Raw genomic sequence first — 22,858 nt, forward strand, 5'->3', positions numbered from 1 at the left:
AACTGTGTCAGAGTTAACATTTACATTGTTTAACTTTTGGGAAATAGAATTTTTAGAAATCAATTTAACTTAAACTTTTTCGCTAGGTTTGGCTGGTCAGAAGTATAACATTTTATAATTAAGACTGTTTTTAGTTTAGAGGATTAAAATGCCAAATAGCTGCTAAGAATGTGAAACTTTTTGGATATTTTAAGCACATACTTAAACACAGGGTTGTTAATCGGTTTTGTAAACGATCGTTAAACAATCGTTTTTTTGTTTCGTTTTCAAAAACGATCGTTTCGTTTTTTGAAAAAAACGATCATTTTAAAAACGACCCACTCGTTTTGAACTTTTAGAAAACGAATAGCGATCGTTTTTGAAAATGATCGTTTATATTAAAATGATTTGGGACCGTTTTTATGCGATTGTTTTTTAAAAAACGATTGTTTTTGAAAAAAATGATTGCTTCTGAAAAAAAATTTTATTGACAATTATGTTAAGGATCGTTAACGAAGGGTCGACGTTAACCATTGTTAACGAAGGGTCGTCGTTAACCATTATTAACGAAGGGTCGTCGTTAACAATCATTAACGAAACAACAAACTTTATCAAAACGTTCGTTTTTGGAAACAAATTACATGCAACTTTATTGAATGTCGTCTTACATGAAGTTTAACAGTTGTGGGGGAGTTAAAACTTCTTGATATTTTCTTAAAACTACTCAATGATAAGTACAGATGCCCTTCAGGTCGGTTTCCTCTCTTTGTTAACGATCGTTAACGAAGGGGTCGTTGTTAACAATCGTTGACGAAGGGTCGTCGTTAAAGATCGTTAACGAAGCGACGAATTTTAAAAAACGGTCGTTTTGAAAATCGATCGTTTTTAAAAACAAGCGTTTTGAAAAACAATCGTTTTAAAACGACCATTTTAAAAAAACGAGCTTTTTAAAAAAAGGATCGTTTTTAAAAACGATCGCTTCGTTTTCGATTTTTTGTCGTCGATTCATAACGAAACGATCGTTTTTCTGAAAAATGAAAACGTTAACATCCCTAAACACAACAAGTTGTCCTCTGCTTCTTAGAAAAGTTGCGACATACGGAAAAAAGTTTTTGTAATAATATTTCTGGATCAATTTCAAATGGAATAATTTTCATTCCGTAAACTTTTTTTCAGCATGTCACACGTAGTTTTGTGTAGCTTATTTGTAGTTTAGTTGAGATAAGTTTGAAAACTCCTTTACACTCACCATAGTTCCACCACTAATGCAATATTATAGTTTCAGTAGAAGTAAATATTTCCATTTACTGCATATATTGCCGATTGAAGGATTCATAACTCTGATTGGATAATGAGATAGATAGAAAGATAGATGTTACCGCCATACTATTTCTATTGGTTCAGAATAGACAACAAATACTTGACTGAACCTTGATTGGATCAGGCGCTAATGGACTCGGCATACAAGGAGTTACCATAAAGGACCTTTTTTAGGATATACATAAAATGAAAATACATATTATAGGGCTTAGAAAAATGTATCTGTTGATTAAACACTCATGCCATGTTTAAGTAAATCGAAATAGTATTTTAACAAAAACGTTAAGTCTACTAAAAATGTCGAATTAAACCACTGTGCATATATTGTGGGTAAAACCAAGAGACGAAAATAACAAATTTGTCAGTTTATAGTTAGTATCGGGAAATATACAGGACTGAACCTAACTCTATCAAATTTACCCTTAAGAGGGAATAAAACCATTTAAAGCCATTAATTAATTATACCGTGGCCTGACTGCCTGAATGAACTTTCGTATAGTTTGAAAATGCATTTTCTGCGAAGTTATTGATTAAGCAAGGTGTAAAACTATGTTTCCGAATCCTCTTGGAGTACAGTCACGTGAACCCAGGCCAACCAGTGTAAATACTTTAGACGTGATGTCCCTTCTAGGTAGGCTTAATAGGTTTGATTTATATAAGTTTAAATAGATTTTAAAAAGGTTTAACCTTTAAGCAAGGTTTAACTTTTAAACAAGGTTTAACTTTTAAACAAAGTTTAACTTTTAAACCAGGTTTAACTTTTAAACAAGAGATGGAATTTAAAGAATTTGAGCCGCGGTTTAAATCTACCAAAACCCGGTTTAAATTAAGCACCGGCTTAAATCTTGAAACATTTGATACAATTTTAAGTGGAACCAACCATATATAAGCCGCGGCTTAAATCTAAACCGCCGCTCAAATTCTTTAAATTCGGCCAAAGGTTTAACTTTTAAACAAGGTTTAATTTAAACAAGGTTTAATTTAAACAAGGTTTAACTTTTAAACAAGGTTTAACTTAACATTGCACATTTGTTTTCTTTGTTTTTCTATTATGTAATCATCAAAGAACTGTTCCGCCTAACTTCAGTTATTTTCAGCATAAGAAAATTAATATTTATCATGTTTATATCTTTAAATATCTGACAGAAATTCGATAATATATCATCAAAACTTAAAGTTTTAAACTATTTAAGCATTATTGCAATTTGAGGTTTCTTCCAAATTTCTAATTTTTTTTTTAGAATTCTTATACTTTTAGAGGGTCACCAACTAAGAATGTCTTTTTATAGTTACCGATAATCCTGTATATAAAAAGTAGTAATCTCTGTTTGTTTGGTTAAAAAGCTGGGTGTAAGAGTTTTAAGTTGAAAGTATGTAGATTGCCTTTTATAAGGAAAACTTAGTTTACAGGCAAAGCAAGATTTCCTAGGGCGGCCCTGGGAAAATGTTTCAGATGTGCGTTTTCTTTTTGAATAGATGTATATGTAGCTAAGATGTATATGTTGCTAAGAAAAATCAAAAATATTTTTTGGGGGAATTAGAATTAACAAATTTTCCGAAAGAAAATAGTTTTATTTTATTTTTTCCTTCAAAGTAGGATCTGTGGTTTCTAAAATTATATTAAACAACATTCAAAGTCAAAAACCATGTGTTTTATAAACATTTTAAAAGTGCAGGTTGAAAATGTCCATAATAAATTTTCAAAATAAGAGAGAATTACAATTTAAAAAAAAAATGCAAAAACGGAGTTTTTGAACTCTTAATAAATCAACCATTTTAAAGTGATTTCCAAAAGAAAGGACATTTAAAACTAGTTAGTTACTAATTACATTTTGCCATATTCATTGTAAGTTATAGGGTTACCCACAAAGGATGAGACTTCAAAGACGATTGTACGAAAAGTATATTGTCTGTTTTCTTAGATTCCTGAGGCCGAATTTAAAGAATTTGAGCGGCGACTTAAATTTAAACCGCGGCTCAAATATGGTTGATTCCACTTAAAATTGCATCAAGTTTTTCAAGATTTAAGCCGACGCTCAATTGAAACCGGTTTTTGGTTGATTTAAGACGCGGGTTAAATTCCTTAAATTCGGACACTGATTACTTGCCACTTGTTGCTTTCTTTGCTAAATCATTTGAAAAGCTAATAAAATACTATATTCAAGGCAGAAGTCTTAACTTAACCTTGAGATCGCCATATTTTAATAGTTTTAGGTCGCCTTTGTATAGGGGGGGGGGAGGGTTAAATGTTTTTATTGATATTATTTGTATATATTTGTATAGGTTCTACACCAGGTTCCCCTGCCAAGAATTCCAAGGGATCCCCTGGACTAGATCCAGATAATCCCTTCTATGATGCACGAGAGGATCCTTCTAAACATCCTTCTCAACATCCTTCTCATACAAACCCTCCAGAAAGCAATGGATTACAGGTATATCTATACTATCTATACTATCTATACTATCTATACTATCTATACTATCTATACTATCTATACTATCTATACTATCTATACTATCTATACTATCTATAATATCTATACTATCTATACTTTGCGCCCATCTTCTATTTCAACCGTGAACCCATTTCCTCTTTGTAGATATAAAAATAACAATTTCATAGGCTCTTAAAGTTTCCAACTGAAGTCAGTAAATTTGCTAAAAATAAAAATAATCTCCGTTTGCACAATTTTTTATAAGGGTCTAACAGACTTGCTTGTCATTGGATTTTCAAGATTGAGACCATTTTTTAAATCTACATACAATTTACGATTCAATGAGTCCAATTTTAAGCTTGTAGATCTAAAAAATAAAAATTTTATAAACTCCTAAAGTTTCCAACTAGAGCGAAGTAAAAAGTAAAAGATAATTTCCGTTTGCACAATTAAATATTCAATGTTAGTTTACAGTTTATTACAGTAAAATTGTTTTTTTAGATCTACAAGCCTAAAATAGGGTTCATTGAATCAGAAATTCTACGATGATATAAAAAATTGTTTCAATCTTGAAAATCCGATTTCAAACAAGTCTGCAAACGGAGATTATCTTTATTTTTACCAAATTTACTCACTTCAGTTGGAAACTTTAGGAGCCTTTAAAATTGTTATTTTTAGATCAGAAAAGCCTAAAATGGAGCTTATTAAATCGGAAATTGTAAATAGATTTTAAAAAGTGGTCTCAATCTTGAAAATCTGATTTCAAACGAGTCTGTGTAGACCCTTATTCCCCGTTTTTTTGAGACACCCTGTATATTTCTAGAAATTCGAGAAATTAGAAGACGACATTTAAGAAAGTTTGAACCCTTTATTATAAATATATAATTTTAGGGGGGGGGGGGAGATTAAAACAGTGTTTTGCATATTTGGATAATTGTGGTCGACACGAACGAATATAAAAAGAAAAAAAACTATTTGTGAAGAAAAAAATGTGAATTTTTAACGAAATGAAAATAAACAAACGCAGTTTTGAAAACTGTGGATACTCAGAATAAAATAAATATAACTTTTTTGAGAGTGTTCTTAAGCTTTATCTTTAAGGGACTGTGAGTGTAATTTCAAGTGACCCTCCATCAGGGAGTATGGAATAGAAGGGAGATACAACTGACGCGGTTCGCCCTACCATATGATTATGCATGCTTTGCAGACGGGTGCTCCATTTGTATAAGAAATTTCAGAATAGATTATTGTATTCGTGGTAATTGTACATAAGATATATTTGTCTGATGTACAATTACCGCGTATACAATAACCTATTCCGAATATTTTTTATACAAACGGAGTACCCGTCTGCAAAGCATGCATAATCATATGGTAGGGCGAACCGCGTCAGTTACTCCCTGCCCTCCATCCAAAGATTCTGCTGCAGGAAATAATACAAGAATGATCAGAATTCAGCTCTTTTAAACTACAATATCATATAAAGGGTTCAAGGCCTACCGTTTTCAATCGGACATTGTCATCTTTACATAGAAGGCCAATTGATATTACTCTAACAGTCTCTTTAAGTATAAAATTCCCAGGCAAAGCCGGTTACCTAAGCCATTATATCTAAGGATTACCAAAGCTATTTTATAACTATCTAGGGATTAATGAAGACTCTAGGAGAACATGATGATAAACCTGGAGCTGTACCCCTGGACCCTGGTGGTAGGGGTAGTATATATCCAGGTGTAGTTACTTACTTACTTACTTACTTACTTACTTACTTACTTACTTACTTACTTACTTACTTACTTACCTACTCATGTCCCCAGTATGAGGTCAAGAGGCCTTAAAACCCAGCCAGGTGTAGTGATGAGCATTCAGTTTGTTAGTTTTTGTTTCGTTTTTACCCTTTATTTTCTTTTAAGGTCAAAAATAGACATCGGATAAAAAACGCAATTGTTTCTAAAATTGTTTTTTCTAAACATTTGCTTATCTTTGACTATGCCAAATTTTGACCTTAATAGAAAATAAAGGCATAAAAATATATAAAAATATTGTATTTATTGTATTTTGTATTTGGCGGATTTTCATGGTTGGAATTGGCGGATTCGAGGGATTTGATTAGGATATGAAACATTGAGGAGACTAATTCTCCACTGAAACCAACTAAGGTCGGTTTTATTATAATTGGTTGAACCTAAAAGCTGACAGCGGATTTATAAGTTGGGTCTAAGATTGAGCCTTAAACCCGGGTCTAAGGATTTAAGACCCGAGCCAAAGCTTTTAAATCGAGGGCTTTTTTTATTTATTTAATAAACAAACCAAACATTTAACAATACTACATACATCTAGGGATACAGGATATACAGGATAAGAGTATTGAGGATATCATGGATACCCTAGAGTGCCCGGTTTGCCTAGAAACAGCAGATACAGAACCTATTTACCAGGGAGGATATTCAAAATAAAAAAACATATTTGAACTAAATGTAAATAATAACATGCAGTGGTCTCCATAAATCTAAAGAATACAACGCCTAAAATATTTTTATAAATAATCAAATAAATTCATGTGGTGGGTTCTCTGAATAGACTGATTTCAAGAGAATAGTAAAACTATTTGTTTTGTGTCAACATATCAAATACGTTTAAGATTTATTAAATGTCGTCCTTAAATTCCACAGTTTAGTGGGGACCACTGTTCTTAATAAAAATTGATGAATAACAGATTTAAACCAAAAAGATAAAAAATCATGTGTAAATAAAAACAAAAAATTTTAAATTTTACTTAAATCAAATGTATTAAAAATAAACTTTAAGAAAAATTATTTAAAAATATACTTAAATGGAGCCGTTGCCTTATCACTACTTTGTACTTACAATCTGCAATTTCAATATTTGTAATCTCATGTTTTCTGTTTATAAGCAAATATCTCCTGTTGGGAAAAGAAAAAAATTTACCCAGGAATATTCCTTAAAAAGTTTTTTTTGGGTTAAATTGAAACAAAATTGTCCGTTAAGAGCAAAAAGATTGATTTGAATTGCGTCAACAATTCTATTCAATTCCAAATTGATTGAATCAAATATACAAGAGTTTCCCATGGTATTATTAGATCGTGTCTAACTAGCTCTAAATTTCTTTTTTGAAACATAACAGATGATACAGTGATAACCAGAAAACTGTGGAATAGAAGACGACATTAAAGCAATACTGAATTGCATTTTATGCTGTTACAAAGCAAATAGCTTTACTAAATTATTAAATAACTTATTAAGTCACCTGGGTCTGTTTACATTGCACAATTGCTCTGCTTCGTGTTCATTAAACTATTTAATGTGATGAATTGAGTCTAAAAGTCGACTTCCTATTCTAGAATTTTCTGGTTATCACTGTAGTATTTAAAAAATTGTTTTAGGCAAATATTAAATATATGTGAGGGTTCTTAGGCGTTCAAGTTTGACTATAAATCCGGTTCATATTCAAGTACCGGGCCGACTTGACTTTTAACTAGCTGGGGCATATTCAAGTACCGGGCCGACTTGACTTTTAACTAGCTGGGGCATATTCAAGTACCGGGCCGACTTGACTTTTAACTAGCTGGGGCATATTCAAGTACCGGGCCGACTTGACTTTTAACTAGCTGGGGCATATTCAAGTACCGGGCCGACTTGACTTTTAACCAGCTGGGGCTAGCTTACAGTTATACACATACAGACCATATAATACAAAACGGGACAGTACACCACATGAATCAACCTTAATATAATAGGGGACGCTCTGCACAAAACGGGACAATACACCACATGAATCAACCTTAATATAATAGGGTACGCTCTGCACAAAACGGGACAGTACACCACATGAATCAACCTCAATATAATAGGGTACGCTCTGCACATATATCGAAAACGGGACAGTACACCACATGAATCAACCTCAATATAATTAGGGGACGCTCTGCACATATATCGAAAACGGGACAGTACACTAATGAATCAACCATAATATAATAGGGTACGCTCTGCACATATATCGAAAAAGTTCTATACATTAAAGTTTTGAATATCATAATACTGTACAGTGTCCTGAGGGACATCTTATCTGCAATGAATGTAACAGTAAACTGGTGGACTGTCCACAGTGTGGACATTCCCTCCTAAATGCAAGGTAACGACACAAATGGTCTTTTAATGTTTTAAAATTAATTTTTAATGATTAAAAAGAGTGAAAACTGTCTTCTGCATTTAGAAAATAAAATATATATTGAGTATTTAAAATCGAGTTATATCTAACAGATTTAAGTTGTGGTTGAAAAATGAAAAAAATCGTTGAAACTCTAGTTATGTTTTAGAACTAAAATGTTTTATTTAAATTCTGTAAATTCTGAAAATTGGTAAATTGGCTGCAAAAGTGATAAAAATATTTAGGAACCGAACAGCTGAGATTTTGGCGGGAAAACTCAGAGATCTGAAGGTAAATATTGTCTTTAATGGAAAAGTATTTTTTTCCGATATTTTTCAAAATTTTTAATTTTCCAGGGGGACAAAGTTCGCGGGATAGCATCCTCTCAAACCATGACAGTAGGGGTGGATAATCCCCAGAAAGCCGGAAAGGGAATGTTCGCGTACATTACGTACCGCGTCATCACGAGGATTGGCCTCTCTAGCGGCGAAGAGACGAACTACAGTGTGTACAGAAGATTCAAGGATTTTAAAAAACTAGATGATAAACTACAAATGAATTATTCTAAGAAATGCATAATATTACCGCCCCCGCCTGATGATAGCAAAATAACATCTGTGTGGAGTAAAGTGTCGAATCTAAATAACAGCGGGCTGGATCGGGTCATTGCTCTGAGATGTAGAGAACTAGACAGATATATGAATAGGAACAAGATTTAATGTAAATCAAAACTTAATTAAAGGGACTGTACGCGTAATTGCAAGAGTTAACATTTTAACCCGATTAACAAGTGTGCCCTTGAAATTGCTTCGTTTGATCAAGTAAAGACTTATATCTATCAATGCTTATAATTTTGAAATTTGCCTATTTTCAATTGTGGCTTTTTTATAGAAAACTGTGACGTGCACATTTCTACTGCAGGAAACCTTTCGTAGTTTTCAGTTTGAACCTAGCAAAAACGACAATATCTTCCATATTATTGACTAGATAAAAGTTTCAAGGCTAACTTTGTGAAACGAGCTAGCTATTACTTAACCGCACAGATTTGATCTACTAGATCCGGTGTAGACGAGAAGTGGTTTAACTTAGTCTATCGGATCAACTATTCATGTTTATTCATTAATTCTGGTCACAGACTTGCCAAACATCCTTTTGTAAGAAAAGATCCAGATTTTAGAACATTTCTTCAGGAACCATCATTTAATCAGTTGAAAATTGATCAATTTAATGAAGACGTCTTGCGATTTTAATTTTGATTTATATCAAGCTGTTAAACAGCTGGATACACATATAAGCATGAAAGTTAAGAGAAACTGTAGATTGATAAAGCTTTTCTTTGATTACTTGTAAAATAGCGATTCAAAAAAGCTTGTTACAATCAAAGTTTAAATAAGAATGTCGTCTTCATGGATACAATCGCCTACCACTGTATTCAACCTTATCAGGAACTCAAATCATAATGGTTTTTGCATAATTAGGCGCATTGCAAACATGAAATTTATGAATAATTAAACTTTTGGCTTGATTATTATAGATAGGCCTCTGTAGCTATTCCTTTCTGCCTGTATATTAGCTTTTTTTAAATTATTTTAATTTCAGTATTTTTTAATACAAATGGATAATGTTTTGTTTTTTTACATTTAATTTTATTAATCTTTTCAAAAATTAGTTTTCAAAAACTTTTTTAGAAATGGTTAACAGCTATCAAATGCTAAAAATATTTGAACAGAATAATTAGAATAGCTAAAAGTATTTATCGGGGTATAATAAAATATTATTATAAATTTTTTTAAATCCACTATTATTCAGAAAAAGATTCTTCACAGTGAGTACACATTATTTTGATTTAAAGTTGCAGAAATTATAAAAATGTAACTTTGTATTTTGTTTGAAAGTTTGCTTCGAAACTTTAAATCGGTTTCATTAGCTTAATTTCTTGTCAGGCTAGATTTAGATTTTAGATATAAAACATCAAGGTTGTAATGCAAGGAAAGTTAATTGCTGTCGTGTATACACTGCGTATATATTGAAACCAGTTCTCTCTGGGCGGAATTTGTAAACAAGAATAGATGCATCAGTGTTTGTTTAGTATCCGAGGAGATTAAAAGCATTACATTTTGATAATTCACAAAATAGTTTCCTATGACCAGAATATTTCATTGATTGTTTATGTGAAAGATGGATCCCATGTCAGGCTTTGACATCCGTCTTGTGTATACATTACCGCCCACTACGTTCAGAGACAGTACACTGCAGTACAAAAGATGCGTACACTTCTGAAATAACTCGTTGTGAATCGGGCAGGTCCACCATTTAATAGCTCGTACTTGTTCATGAATTTCAACAGTTTAAAAAAAATAACAAAAATTATAAAAATATTTTAATATCCCATTTTTCAAAGTGATGTTTGTCACATTAAAGTTAAACCCTTTTATAAAATAAATGTGTTTTTTTGTACTAATCTTTAAATTGTTAAAGTTAAATAATCCTCATTTTCTTGCATTAGTTTAAACATAAAGATGGAGAAAATAGAGTTTTTTTTTGAAAGCTCTCTGTTTTAAGACCTAATTTGCAACTCATTTCTATAATGATTAAACTGTTGGTTGAAGGAAGGAAAAGTAGCGGCATCTCTCGAGGTAAAGAAGGGATTTGGCGCCATTTTGGCGGAAAAACTGGATTTTTCCAGAACAAGGAACAGGTTAACCATGAATGACAACGATATCTGGTTCAAGACAAAGGAGCTTCATCACAAGGAACTGAGAAATCAGCTGATTCAACTTAAGAAAGATATAAAGTAAGTACAGTACAGGGTTATCCACAAAGAATGAGACTTCAGAGAAAACTGTACGAAATTTATATTGTCTGTTTCATCACGTTGAATTGTAAAATTGTCTTTTTCTCTGCCAAATTATTTAATCAGTCGTTTCGACGTTTGCGATCGTCAAATCTTTAAAGTCGTATTTACCGTCTTATTCTTTGTGAGCAACCCTGTATGTTAGATTTTTTTTTCAATATAATTATTTCAACTCAATACTTTGGGACCCAATTCAAAGGCCCTAAGATGAAACGAAACATTTGTGCAGTGTAAACAGATCCGCTGAACTTTAAAAACGTATTTTTAATTCTACTGATTAAACTATTAGGTAAAACAAAATCAAATACATATGAGATTGCTTATGTCGTCTTTCTATAATTCCAAAGTTTTATGGTTTCCACCGTACTGAAGAAATGATATGATACAATCTTATGGCTGTAATTCTCTAGAAACAAGAAAAGGAGTAGTCTTTGTCATAAAACTTATTTGATAATTATCTACTTACAACATTGAGTTGTAAAAATTAGATAGAGGGATTAAACCTCAGCTCCTTTCTATGTTTTTCAAATTCTTTAATTTTAAACTTACATTAAGGATTATGAGCCAGGAGAAGATGGATTTGTTCTTGGCAACGACGACATTTCGTCGTAATCTTCTGCAACTAGTGGCACCTGGCGGCGGACAAAGAATGTCTGCTCGTAGTACCAAGGAACGGGAAGGAGATGATCTTATTAGAAAGGTTGGTGGAAGTGGAAACCATAAAATTGTAAAATAATGTTTTAACTTCAGCAAGTTGGTTTTCGTAATTGATGGAGAGTGGGAGCATTTGTCAGATAGTTCACAGACTATGTCTGAGACACGCTTGGACTGAAAGATGGAGCCGTAAAATGTATCCAGAAGAAATTCTGTGTCTATACATTCTTTGGAATGTATAATCTATCCAAAGAAACATTTACGTGACCAAGATTTTAATTTTTTAACTCTTTTTAAAGCCAGGTTCGATTTTTGTACTTTCCAAGTTACAAACACTATTTGTTTTGTGGTATCAACGATTAAAGCGCGCAATTAAAAACGTAATTATTAAACGTATTGGTCCGAAATTCTTTCCATAGAAATTTTTAAGATAAAAAACCTGTAAAAGTTTCCTTGAGGCCGAATTTTAAGAATTTGAGCGGCGGCTTAAATTTAAACCGCGGCTCAAACATCCCAGCTGGAAAATTTCTCTCGATCGGAATTCCGATTTCTGACTTGAGGAATTCCGGCGTAGGAATGAAATTGCTCCGATTTTCCATTCCGATCTGTTCCGATCGTACATGAAGCGGAGATCGATAGCGTAAACAGGTCGGATGAACCGATCGGTTTACCGATCGGTCTAACGATCGGTAGACCGACACCTGTAGAGAAAAAGGACAATTGTTTTATGTGGCAGTAGTCCTGTCATTTCCAAAATGTGGTCTGCCTTTTTTGTGCTTTCAATATTGCCCGAGATATGAAGAATTTCGTTCAGATTTCGACAATTTTGCTTTTATTTAGCAAAATTGAAATCTGAACCAAACTCTTTATATCTCCGGTAATATTGAAAGCACAAAAAACGCAGACCACTTTTTGGAAATGCTAGGGCTAGAAGAATTATGTGATAATTGTTTCAAGAATCATACATGTTAAAGTAGATAGAAGAATAAATGTCAAAAATAAATTCAAATATCAAAGATGACTTCAAGTCGTCTTGCAATTGTCATGTTTCGTGGGACACCCTGTATCTATCAATGTTCATTTAAACACATATTTCCAAGGAGATATTAAATAGAAGGCAGCTGATCTAATGTAAACATAACATGAGTTAGTATAAACTGTTAAAGTAGCATTATCAATTGTTAAAAAAGATTGAAAAAGTTAAGGATTTTAGTTTTATACGAAAAGGACCAATTATTACAGAGACATTTTCAATCAAATTCAAATCCTGCCCCCCTCCCCTAGATGTCTGTTTATCATTTGTGTTATTGTTTACAATCTTTTATATCATTGTTACGCAAAAAAGTTCTTCAGCAGTCCAAAAACCTTACAGCAAAGTGTACGGAAACCCTATCGCCCCCTCCTTCTATTAAATATTTCCTTGCATATTTCTAAACATGATCTATATATAATAATTATTAAATCTAGTGAAAGGCCAATTTATGCATTATTATAATTATAAATAATAGATATCATAGAATAATCAGGGATATTTTCACGTTTGGATTAATGACTGAATTGTTGACTGTCTTGAGGGTTGAAGTTGAAGATTGATGATTAATGCTAATCAGCTAAATCATGGAAAATTCTTTATTACTATACATAAAGAGCATTCCATGACTTAAAAAATTTCGCAATTGTTATACGCAGGTCATGCAGATCTCATCATGTAGAAACTTTCTGAACAAATTGAGCAGCGTGCTTACACCTTGAAGAAATGAATTAAACTGGCTAAGATTTGACAAATGAGCGCGCTTTTCAGCGGGCCCTCGTTTTTTATCATCCTTTTTCATTTCATATCGGAAGAAACAGTTTGTCTTTTCATCCTCAAAGTTCAACAGACGGACTAATAAATTAGTTTTGATCCGACGATGGAGTCAAACTCCGACAGCAAACAATTGCGGACTAAAAAAAGACAGCTTTTAATCATCCGATGCCGGAGCTCCACAAAAAGACATTTGCGGATGAAAAAAAGATTTCCGATCACAGTTGAAAGTAAGAAAACGGTGGAAAGAAAAAATAATTTTCCAGCTGGGATCGTTGGTTCCACTTAAAATTGTATTAAGTTTTTCAATATTTAAGCCGATTTAAACCGGTTTTTGGGTGATTTGAAAATTCATTAAATTCGGACACTGGTATATTTATATTTTAAAAGATAAAAATTTTCCTGTATGATAATTAAAGGACCATCCATATATAGTATGACTTTGGTGATTTATATATTACTAGCTGAAGGGCGCTGCGTTGCCAGTGAAAAAAAAATTTGGAAAAAAAATTGATGACTTTTTTTTTCGATTTTCGATTTAGCCTATAACATCGTCCACCCATGAGTGTCCACAAAGAAATGTCTTGTTTTATTATAGATTATCAGGGGGGTCTGAAACAATTTTTTATTTCACTTTCAAATTTCCATGCTTCATTTTGAAGAACTAATTTTTTCTATTTTGCCTATTGATAAATGTGTATTTTTTTTACAAAAAAAAACTACTTTGTTATTACAACAAATCTGTAATGCACGCATGCATTACACATTGATACATATATAATACAGTAATATTATTTTTATGGTTTGTATGTCCGATCACACTCATGAACGACGTGAACCTCATGACCGATTTGCCTCAAATTTTGAATGTAAAACTCGGCATAACGTTCTTGACATCAAACTTCTTTAATAATAATCGTTCTGATGTATAGAGTTACGAAAAATAATCTTTAAATTGATTACATGTACTTGTTTAAATGTTATTTTTTTAGCAAGTAAATTTATATTTTTATAAAGTTAAATTCATTAATATGAATACATCGGAAAAATTGGTAAAATGTCGTCTTTTTCACTTTTCACTTGGTTTTGCTGCTGTTATGAAGCTGTTATGAAGCTGTTGATAGCTTTTTATTTACCTGTACAAAAAATAAATTTAGTAAACTATAAAATGTTTTTATAGTAAACTATACATAAAACTTTGAAAGCTAAGGAAAATGCAACTGACAGCTTTAGTTTCAAATTCAAGGCGATATTATATAAATTACAATTTAAAAAAAGAAAAACTGACAGGACTGATTAGATTTTCTAATCAAACAAAATGTCTTGTCTTTTAATGTGTTGGATGGCTGGCTTAAGTTTCCAATGAAAGATAAAAATAGGCGAGCTAATGTCCACTGCCCAGTAATACTAAGGATTGAGGTTTCAGATTAAAAAATGTCCGAAAAATTCTCATAAATATTTTTTATTAATACAGAAAGAAAAATGAAAACAGATTTAAGCATTAAAATAAAGTATGCTCATAAATGCATTTGTCTTGTTCTTGTGTTTTATGGTGAGAATGAACACAATAAATATATTCTGATAATCTTTTGATTCACAAACATTGTATCCATTGTAGCTAGCACTGATTTATAATGATTTCAATTTATAATTACTTTTCCCGTTTACATATTTATCCTTGGTTGGATCCTGTAAACCCGCAATATATTTAGTTGTCGTCTTTGTTACAGGTAGTACTTCGGATGAAAAACATATATTTTATAGCAAAAGCACAATAAAGCACAGCGGTTTCGGGATAATCTGAATATATAGATTCTAACAGCCATATAGAAAAGGTTTAGGGGCGCCAGCAGCACGCCAAAACCTTGATATAGTCAGAGTGCCGTGTTGAAAAATCCTATTTTCGATTAAATAGCAGGTTTTCGGTCGAAATTCTTAACTAAAACATAATATTAAAACAACTTAGAGACTTTTTTGAAAAAAAAATCTTAAAGGAACAGACCGGCTATGTAAGGTAGTTGAACTGAGTATGCAGTGTTGTGGACAAATTCTTTAGGATTCATTTGAGACATATGAAACTTTTTAAAGATCTGTAAATCCTGAGTTTGAGTGCAAAGTTGATGTTCAAAATCGTACTTTTGGGTGGATATGTTTGCAGAGTTTTTTTAAAATTATTTAATAACGACGAAAGAAAATGTAAACAAAATTCTACAGTAAACTAATTAGTTGTTCAGGAACAGGTTGAGAAAATAAAAATTAATCTTATCATCGAAAATAAGTAATTATTAGTTTCTATTTTCTCATTATTCACAAAGATTTTCTGCAGATTTTCTGGAATTATTATTAAAAAGACGACATTTGAAGAATTTGTAGAAGATAAGAAAATAAGAAATTCAATATAATGACGAAAACGAAATAATTGATTTTAGCATTGATTTATTGACAAATTTCTTTTGAGAAATATGTTCCTATTTTTTGTCGTTGTTATTTAATGATTTAAAAAAAAACAGATTTTGAAAACGTACCCACCCAAATTCATGATTTTGAACGTCGACTTTGCACTCAAACTCAGTAATTATACATCGTGGAAAAGTTTTATATGCCTCAAATGAATCCTAAAGAATTTGTCCACAACACTGCATACTCAGTTTAACTACCTCACATAGCCGGTCCGACCCTTTAAGCGGCCAAGCCTTATTTGACATAAATAAGAGGTTTATGGAATATATTCATGTTGGCTGACCCTCCCCTAATACCCTACTGTGCCCCAGGAGCACATTTCAATATTGTCTCTTTAGTAAAATGTTTAGCTAACGCCATGTAAGTTTTTGTTTATTTCCATATTGAGGATAGAGAGGATGTTTTTGTTTGACTAAGTTAATTAGAACCGAGTGGATAGACATGGAACACACAATCCACAGTTTACATAGTTTAGTTGGATATCCTTCAGTATGCAATGTGTCTCACCAAAAATGATCATTTACCCTGTTTAAAATTTTGAAAAATATAGTTCGTCATTCGTTTAACATGCTCAGACATAATCGCAGACAAGGTTAAAATGCAAGGAAACTTAATTGCAGTTGCGTATACGCTACGTAGATACTGAAACCAGTTCTCTCTGGGCGGAATTTGTAAACAAGAATAGATGCATCAGTGTTCGTTTAGTATCCGTGGAGGTTAAAAGCATTAAATCTTGTTAATTTTGATAATTCACATAATAGTTCCTTGTGGCCAGAATATTTCATTTATTTTTTATGTGAAAGATGGATCCCATGTCAGACTTCGACATCCGTCTTGTGTTTACATTACCGCCAAGAGACAGTACACTGCAGTACAAAAGATGCGTACACCTCTGAAATAACTTTCCTTGCATTATAACCTTGATAGCAGATATCCTTGTCTTCTAGATAGCAGATCTGCAGAACGGAATGGCAGATCTATACCTGAATCAGGCGGAGGCAGATGATCTGCTAACTTTCCTTGCAATAGACTACCTCAAGCTCCTAGGCAGATCAAATATTTTCTATTTTTTCAAAGATTTTCTTTTCATCTTTAACATAGCTTTCAATTTTAAATAGTGATTGATTTGATAACATCGATCAATCCAAGACGTTTTTATTACACTATCATGTTTATTTGAAGACCATGTAACTAGCAAATATATAAATATGATTTTATATAGATGCAGTAGATCTCAGTATGTCGGATAGATTACAAGCACTTAAGGTATAGCTAATCTATCTATGGTTGGGCTCATATAACTGACTATACACTATTAGCCGAATACTCTATTAGCTGACTACTTTATTAGCTGACTTCTGACTACTCTATTAGCTGACTACTCTATTAGCTGACTACTCTATTAGCTGACTACTCTATCAGCTGACTACTCTATTAGCCGACTACTCTATTAGCTGACTACTCTATTAGCCGACTACTCTATTAGCTGACTACTCTATGAGCTGACTGCTCTATTAGGTGACTATTCTATTAGCTGAATACTCTATTAGCTGACTACTGTATTAGCTGACTACTGTATTAGCTGACTCTATTAGCAGACTACTCTATTAGCTGACTACTCTATCAGCTGACTACTGTATTAGCTGACTACTGTATTAGCTGACTACTGTATTAGCTGACAACTCTATTAGCAGACTACTCTATTAGCTGACTACTCTATCAGCTGACTACTGTATTAGCAGATTACTGTATTAGCTGACTACTGTATTAGCTGACTACTGTATTAGCTGACTACTCTGTGAGCTGACTACTCTATTAGCTGACTACTCTATGAGCTGACTACTGTATTAGCTGACTACTCTATTAGCTGACTACTCTATTAGCTGACTACTTTATAAGCTTACTACTCTATTAGCTGACTACTCTATTAGCTGACTACTCTATTCGCTGACTACTCTATTAGCCGACTACTCTATTAGCTGACTACTCCATTAGCTGACTACTCTATTAGCCGACTACTCTATTAGCTGACTACTCCATTAGCTGATTGCTCTATTAGCTGACTACATTATGAGCTGACTACTCTATTAGCTGACTACTCTATTAGCTGACTACTCTATTAGCCGACTACTCTATTAGCTGACTAGTCTATGAGCTGACTGCTCTATTAGGTGACTATTCTATTAGCTGAATACTCTATTAGCTGACTACTGTATTAGCTGACTACTCTATTAGCCGACTACTCTATTAGCTGACTGCTCTATTAGGTGACTATTCTATTAGCTGAATACTCTATTAGCTGACTACTGTATTAGCTGACTACTCTATTAGCTGACTACTCTATTAGCTGACTGCTCTATTAGATGACTACTCTATTAGCTGACTACTGTATTAGCTGACTATTGTATTAGCTGACTACTGTATTAGCTGACTACTGTGTTAGCTGACTACTGTATTAGCTGACTACTGTATTAGCTGACAACTCTATTAGCCGACTACTCTGACTACTCTATGAGCTGAATGCTCTATTAGGTGACTATTCCATTAGCTGAATACTCTATTAGTTGACTACTGTATTAGCTGACTACTGTATTAGCTGACTACTGTATTAGCTGACTACTGTATTAGCTGACTACTCTATGAGCTGACTACTCTATTAGCTGAATACTCTATTAGCTGACTACTCTATTAGCTGACTACTGTATTAGCTGACTACTGTATTAGCTGACTACTGTATTAGCTGACTACTCTATTAGCTGACTACTCTATGAGCTGACTGCTCTATTAGGTGACTATTCTATTAGCTGACTACTGTATTAGCTGACTACTGTATTAGCTGACTACTGTATTAGCTGACTACTCTATTAGCTGACTACTCTATTAGCTTACTACTCTATTAGCTGACTACTCTATTAGCTGACTACTCTATTAACTGACTACTCTATTAACAAATATCTCTGTATCTAGGACCTGCAGAAGAATGTAAAGAAGAGAGGTCAAATCTCAGAGAAAATGGAGACCCTGGATACTTTACAAGCAGACTTTGATAAACTTAGTCAAACATTAAGGTAATTTAATTATAAACAGTCAACTCTAAAATACAATGAAATATAATTAAATTCTTATTCTTCTTCTTGTCTCTTTTTTTTTATCTAATAAACGTCGAAACGGTTCATCTGATTGGGCCAACATTTTTTTGTGGCAACTCACATGAGGTTTATGAATGCAGAGAATTACAAAAAAATCTCTGAAATCTCTAAGAGAAGAATTATTCCTCATAATTTGGGTTTTATTTGTTATTTATATTTTTAAGTAAAAAGAAATTAAGTCTTTGCCAAAAAATCAAATTAATTTTGTAGACTTCACATATTTCAAACTATGAATTCTGTTAGATCAGATAATCAAAGCTTTAAATATTAAAGATTTACGCAATCTGGTTGCAAAGATACAAGGATTAGATGATTTGAGTTTGTGGCAAAGACTCAATTCCTTTGCAGAATTAACAAAAATGTTAAACCAATAAAAATATGTATATTAGGCGGGAGCTGGAACATTTTGATGAAGTGATGAGAGAAGAATTTGGGGAAACATTTACAGTGTACCATAAACAGTACACAGCAGCACTACAGTACAATTCAAATCCTCGTACAGTACAGGAGAAATAGAGTACCTGTACTTCTATGGACGGTACAATGCTAATGTACAAGATATTTACAATACATGCACTCTGTTTTTCTTAGAAGTTCTGAAAATAAATATAATATTATTATACAGGGTTACCCATGAAATGAATGAGTCTTTAAAGACGACCTAAGAATTCTTTAATATGATGATCCAACGGTTGAATTTGTCTTATTACTAACTAATTAGATTTTAACTGGCATCGTTTATGGTTAGAACTATGAAAATATGAGGAAAAGACAATATTGCAGTTGCAGTGAACCGTGAAAATAAGAAAAATGATAAAATATTCCGTTCAATCGTCTTTGAAATCTCATCCTTTGTGGGTAACCCTGCATACATACAGTAATAACCAGAACACGCAGAATAGGAAGACGACATCGAAGCAATACTGAAGTGCATTTAATGTTGTTATATAGTAAATAGCCTTACTAGTAAGTTCTTAAATCACTTTAAAGTGAAATGGGTCTGTTTACACTGCACAATTGTTGTGACTCATGTTCATTAGACAATTTAAAGTCATATTTTGTGTTTTAAGTTCGACTTTCTATTCCTGAGTTTCTGGTTATAAATGTAATTCCTTTGCTTCCAAAGTTCTAATGCAATACAATATAAAACTCATCTTGACATATTTTAAATACTGATCAAGGTTCATCATGATGTATATAAAATAAATGTAATATTTTCTCTCACAAAGTTTAAATTTCAAATTCAATGTTCAAACTTAAAGGTACTGTAAAGGAATAATGAAAGGGGGTATCGGCTGAAACCTGAGAATCTCAGGAGTTGAATAAAACATATAAGACATCTATCTTATGTTTCTGTCTTGAGAAATTGATATAAAACTGTGTCAAAATTTTACCAAATCGGATATATATCAGATTTTGTATAAGAGTTGTAGTATTAAACAGATCATATTCAGCAAATACGAAACCAATCTGAAAACGATTATATCCCCCAGGAGTCTGAGAATCTCAGATTTGCTCGTGTTATAATTTTTAAATTTGTATTCTGGATTTTTAGTAGATATAATTGAAAATACTATTATGTATATTATGTATCGTTCAACTCCCGAGATTCTCAGGTTTCATCCTATACCCCCTTTCATTATTCCTTTACAAGAAGCGATTTTTTTGTAGGTTTAAACAGGGGGACGAAGGCCCCCTGGATACGTTAATAATATATATTTCCCAGGGGGTATTCAGTATCCAACCTAAACTCAAGGTACTAATGCAAGGAAAGTTATTTCAGAGGTGTACGCATCTTTTGTACTGCAGTGTACTGTCTTTGGGCGGTAATGTAAACACAAGACGGATGTCGAAGCCTGACATGGAATCTATCTTTCACATATAAAATCAATGCAATATTCTGGTCATAGGAAACTATTATTTGAATTATCAAAATTATCAAAATTCATGCTTTTAACCTCCTCGGATTCTAAACGAACACTGATGCATCAATTCTTGTTTACAAATTCCGCCCAGAGAGAACTGGTTTCAATATGTACGCAGAGTATACGCGACTGCAATTAACTTTCCTTGCATTAGTACCTTGCATAAACTGAGCCACCATTCCCCGGTCCTGATAAGTTGAAAAAAGTTTCAGATTCAACTCGACATTGCATTGGCAGAACATGGGTGCATATTTTTAAACAAATTATATTGAAATTATTTTGTGATATATGTGATATCAATTATTGTATTTTTAATTATTAATTATATTTAAATAAAGTATTTACTTTTCTAGGAAGTTAAAATATCACTTTGACGCGATCTTTGGCGATCTTTGACGATCAAGTGACCCTTTCTCCATTAATCCAGGCTTCTAATAAAAGTTGCATCTATTATTGTTTATGCTATGCACTCCGAAGAAAGTGCTGCCAGAGAATTTCCTCTGGAGAGTTTGGACTTAGGACTATCAACCCTCGTGTATCAGGGTATCAGGGTGCACCATGTCCGCGATTGTTCTGCAGATATATATATCCGAAGTCAGTGACAGAAACCCAGCAAATCGCATTTAAACCTTCAGTTTCCTAGATTATCATTATTTGTAATGATAATTACAAGGATCAATTATTACCTAAAATGGCCATCCTAGAGTTTCTCGAGAAAAAATTAATGAAAAAATTACAATTTGAATTTTGATCCTGTTAATTACATTAGTTTTAATTATTTATAGTGTTTATTTTCTAAATCAAGAACTAAAAGAAAATTACATATTAATAATTTAAAATTCCCAAAATGATAAATACAAAAAACTTATTCAAAAGCTGCATAAATTTTCAGTATTACGAAATTTTTTTTTAAGTTTGAGAGCTGGCAAACTGGTCGCATTTAAGGATATGGTGTAGAGACTGGATCAGCTGGCAAACTGGTCGTATTTAAGAACATGGTGTAAAGACTGGATCAGCTGACAAACTGGTCGTATTTAAGAATATGGTGTAAAGACTGGATTGACTTCAGTCGCGAATCCTCGGCTTTTGATTTTACCTAACTTTAACTTTTTGTAGACCTGGACATATACATTTTAAAAGATTTTTCATTTCTTTCAGCTATAGTTAAAGTTATTATGAAATAATTGGCAAAATTGTCATTGTTTTTAGCGTCGGAGCCACAGACTGCTCATATACGAAGGTTGGTTAATAGTTTTCAAAAACTATCGTTTTTCGTCGTATTTGAAAACGATCGTTCATTAAAGAATGTTTCAGGAAAATACATTTATGAATGTTGTCATAATTTTTTTATTAAGAGAAATAACCTGAGTCCGAATTTAATGGATTTGAACCGCGTCTCAAATCTGCCAAAAAACGGTTTCAATTGAGCGCTGGCCTAAATCTTGAAACAGTGATTACAATTTTAAAAGGAATCTTTTCAAAAACTATCGTTTTTAAAAACGATTTTAACATTTTATTCATACTCTAACAATAGCATAATTCATTTATACAATTAAGCAGCATAATACTAATACTATACCAGTGTGCCAGTTAAATATTTTTCAGTGTAGGTTTTTGAGATTTTGAATTAATTGTTCAGATTTCTGAGAATTCTTTGGGTTTTACTTTTTACAATTTTCAAATTTTCCCCTCATTCTTCCAGACTAAAATTAGAAGAAAAGTTTTTTTTAACAATGAAGATACATTTGTGGTTTCAAATACAAGTATACAAACCATAAAGCCGATTTAAGTGCATATTGCATAATAGCTTTAAAGCCAAAATAATTGAATTTTTGTGACATTTCAGAAAAAAATGTAACCGTGATTAGAAATATTTTTTTAACCCTTCTTTTTAAAATTTATTAAAATTTTGCTTTCGTCAATTGTAATTTTTATATAATACAACATTTTTAGTTTAAAAGGACAGATCGGCTATGTAAACGTAGTTAAACTGAGTATGCAGTATTGTGGACAAATTCTTTCGGATTCATTTGAGACATATTAAACGTTTCCACGATGTATAAGTTTTGAGTTTGAGTGCATAGTCAACGTTTAAAATCATGAATTT

At 32.4% G+C, this 22,858-nt stretch overlaps 1 protein-coding gene across 1 annotated transcript; it reads left to right on the forward strand.

The window, feature by feature from the left end:
* Positions 1–1,641: 1,641 nt before the first annotated feature.
* Positions 1,642–19,699, forward strand: LOC111711919 (sorting nexin-2). The gene is made up of 14 exons (XM_023486401.1): positions 1,642–1,930; positions 3,583–3,731; positions 5,381–5,465; positions 6,075–6,172; positions 7,805–7,890; positions 8,151–8,196; positions 8,262–8,611; positions 9,041–9,095; positions 10,515–10,699; positions 11,315–11,459; positions 16,625–16,724; positions 16,900–16,943; positions 18,645–18,745; positions 19,216–19,699. The coding sequence occupies exons 1-14, from the start codon at positions 1,849–1,851 to the stop codon at positions 19,340–19,342; spliced, it is 1,653 nt and encodes a 550-aa protein (XP_023342169.1). The 5' UTR covers positions 1,642–1,848; the 3' UTR covers positions 19,343–19,699.
* Positions 19,700–22,858: the final 3,159 nt, after the last annotated feature.

This window comes from Eurytemora carolleeae, unplaced genomic scaffold (genome assembly GCF_000591075.1).
Source record: "Eurytemora carolleeae unplaced genomic scaffold, Eaff_2.0 scaffold593, whole genome shotgun sequence".
Classification (NCBI taxonomy): Eukaryota; Metazoa; Arthropoda; class Copepoda; order Calanoida; family Temoridae; genus Eurytemora; species Eurytemora carolleeae.

Excerpts from the sequence above, each read along its gene's own strand:
- LOC111711919 (XM_023486401.1), top strand. The coding sequence starts at position 1,849 with ATGTTTCCGAATCCTCTTGGAGTACAGTCACGTGAACCCAGGCCAACC. Across the intron at positions 11,460-16,624 it reads GAGATGATCTTATTAGAAAG|ATAGCAGATCTGCAGAACGG; the intron begins GTTGGTGGAAGT and ends CTTGTCTTCTAG. Across the intron at positions 18,746-19,215 it reads AAACTTAGTCAAACATTAAG|GCGGGAGCTGGAACATTTTG; the intron begins GTAATTTAATTA and ends TATGTATATTAG.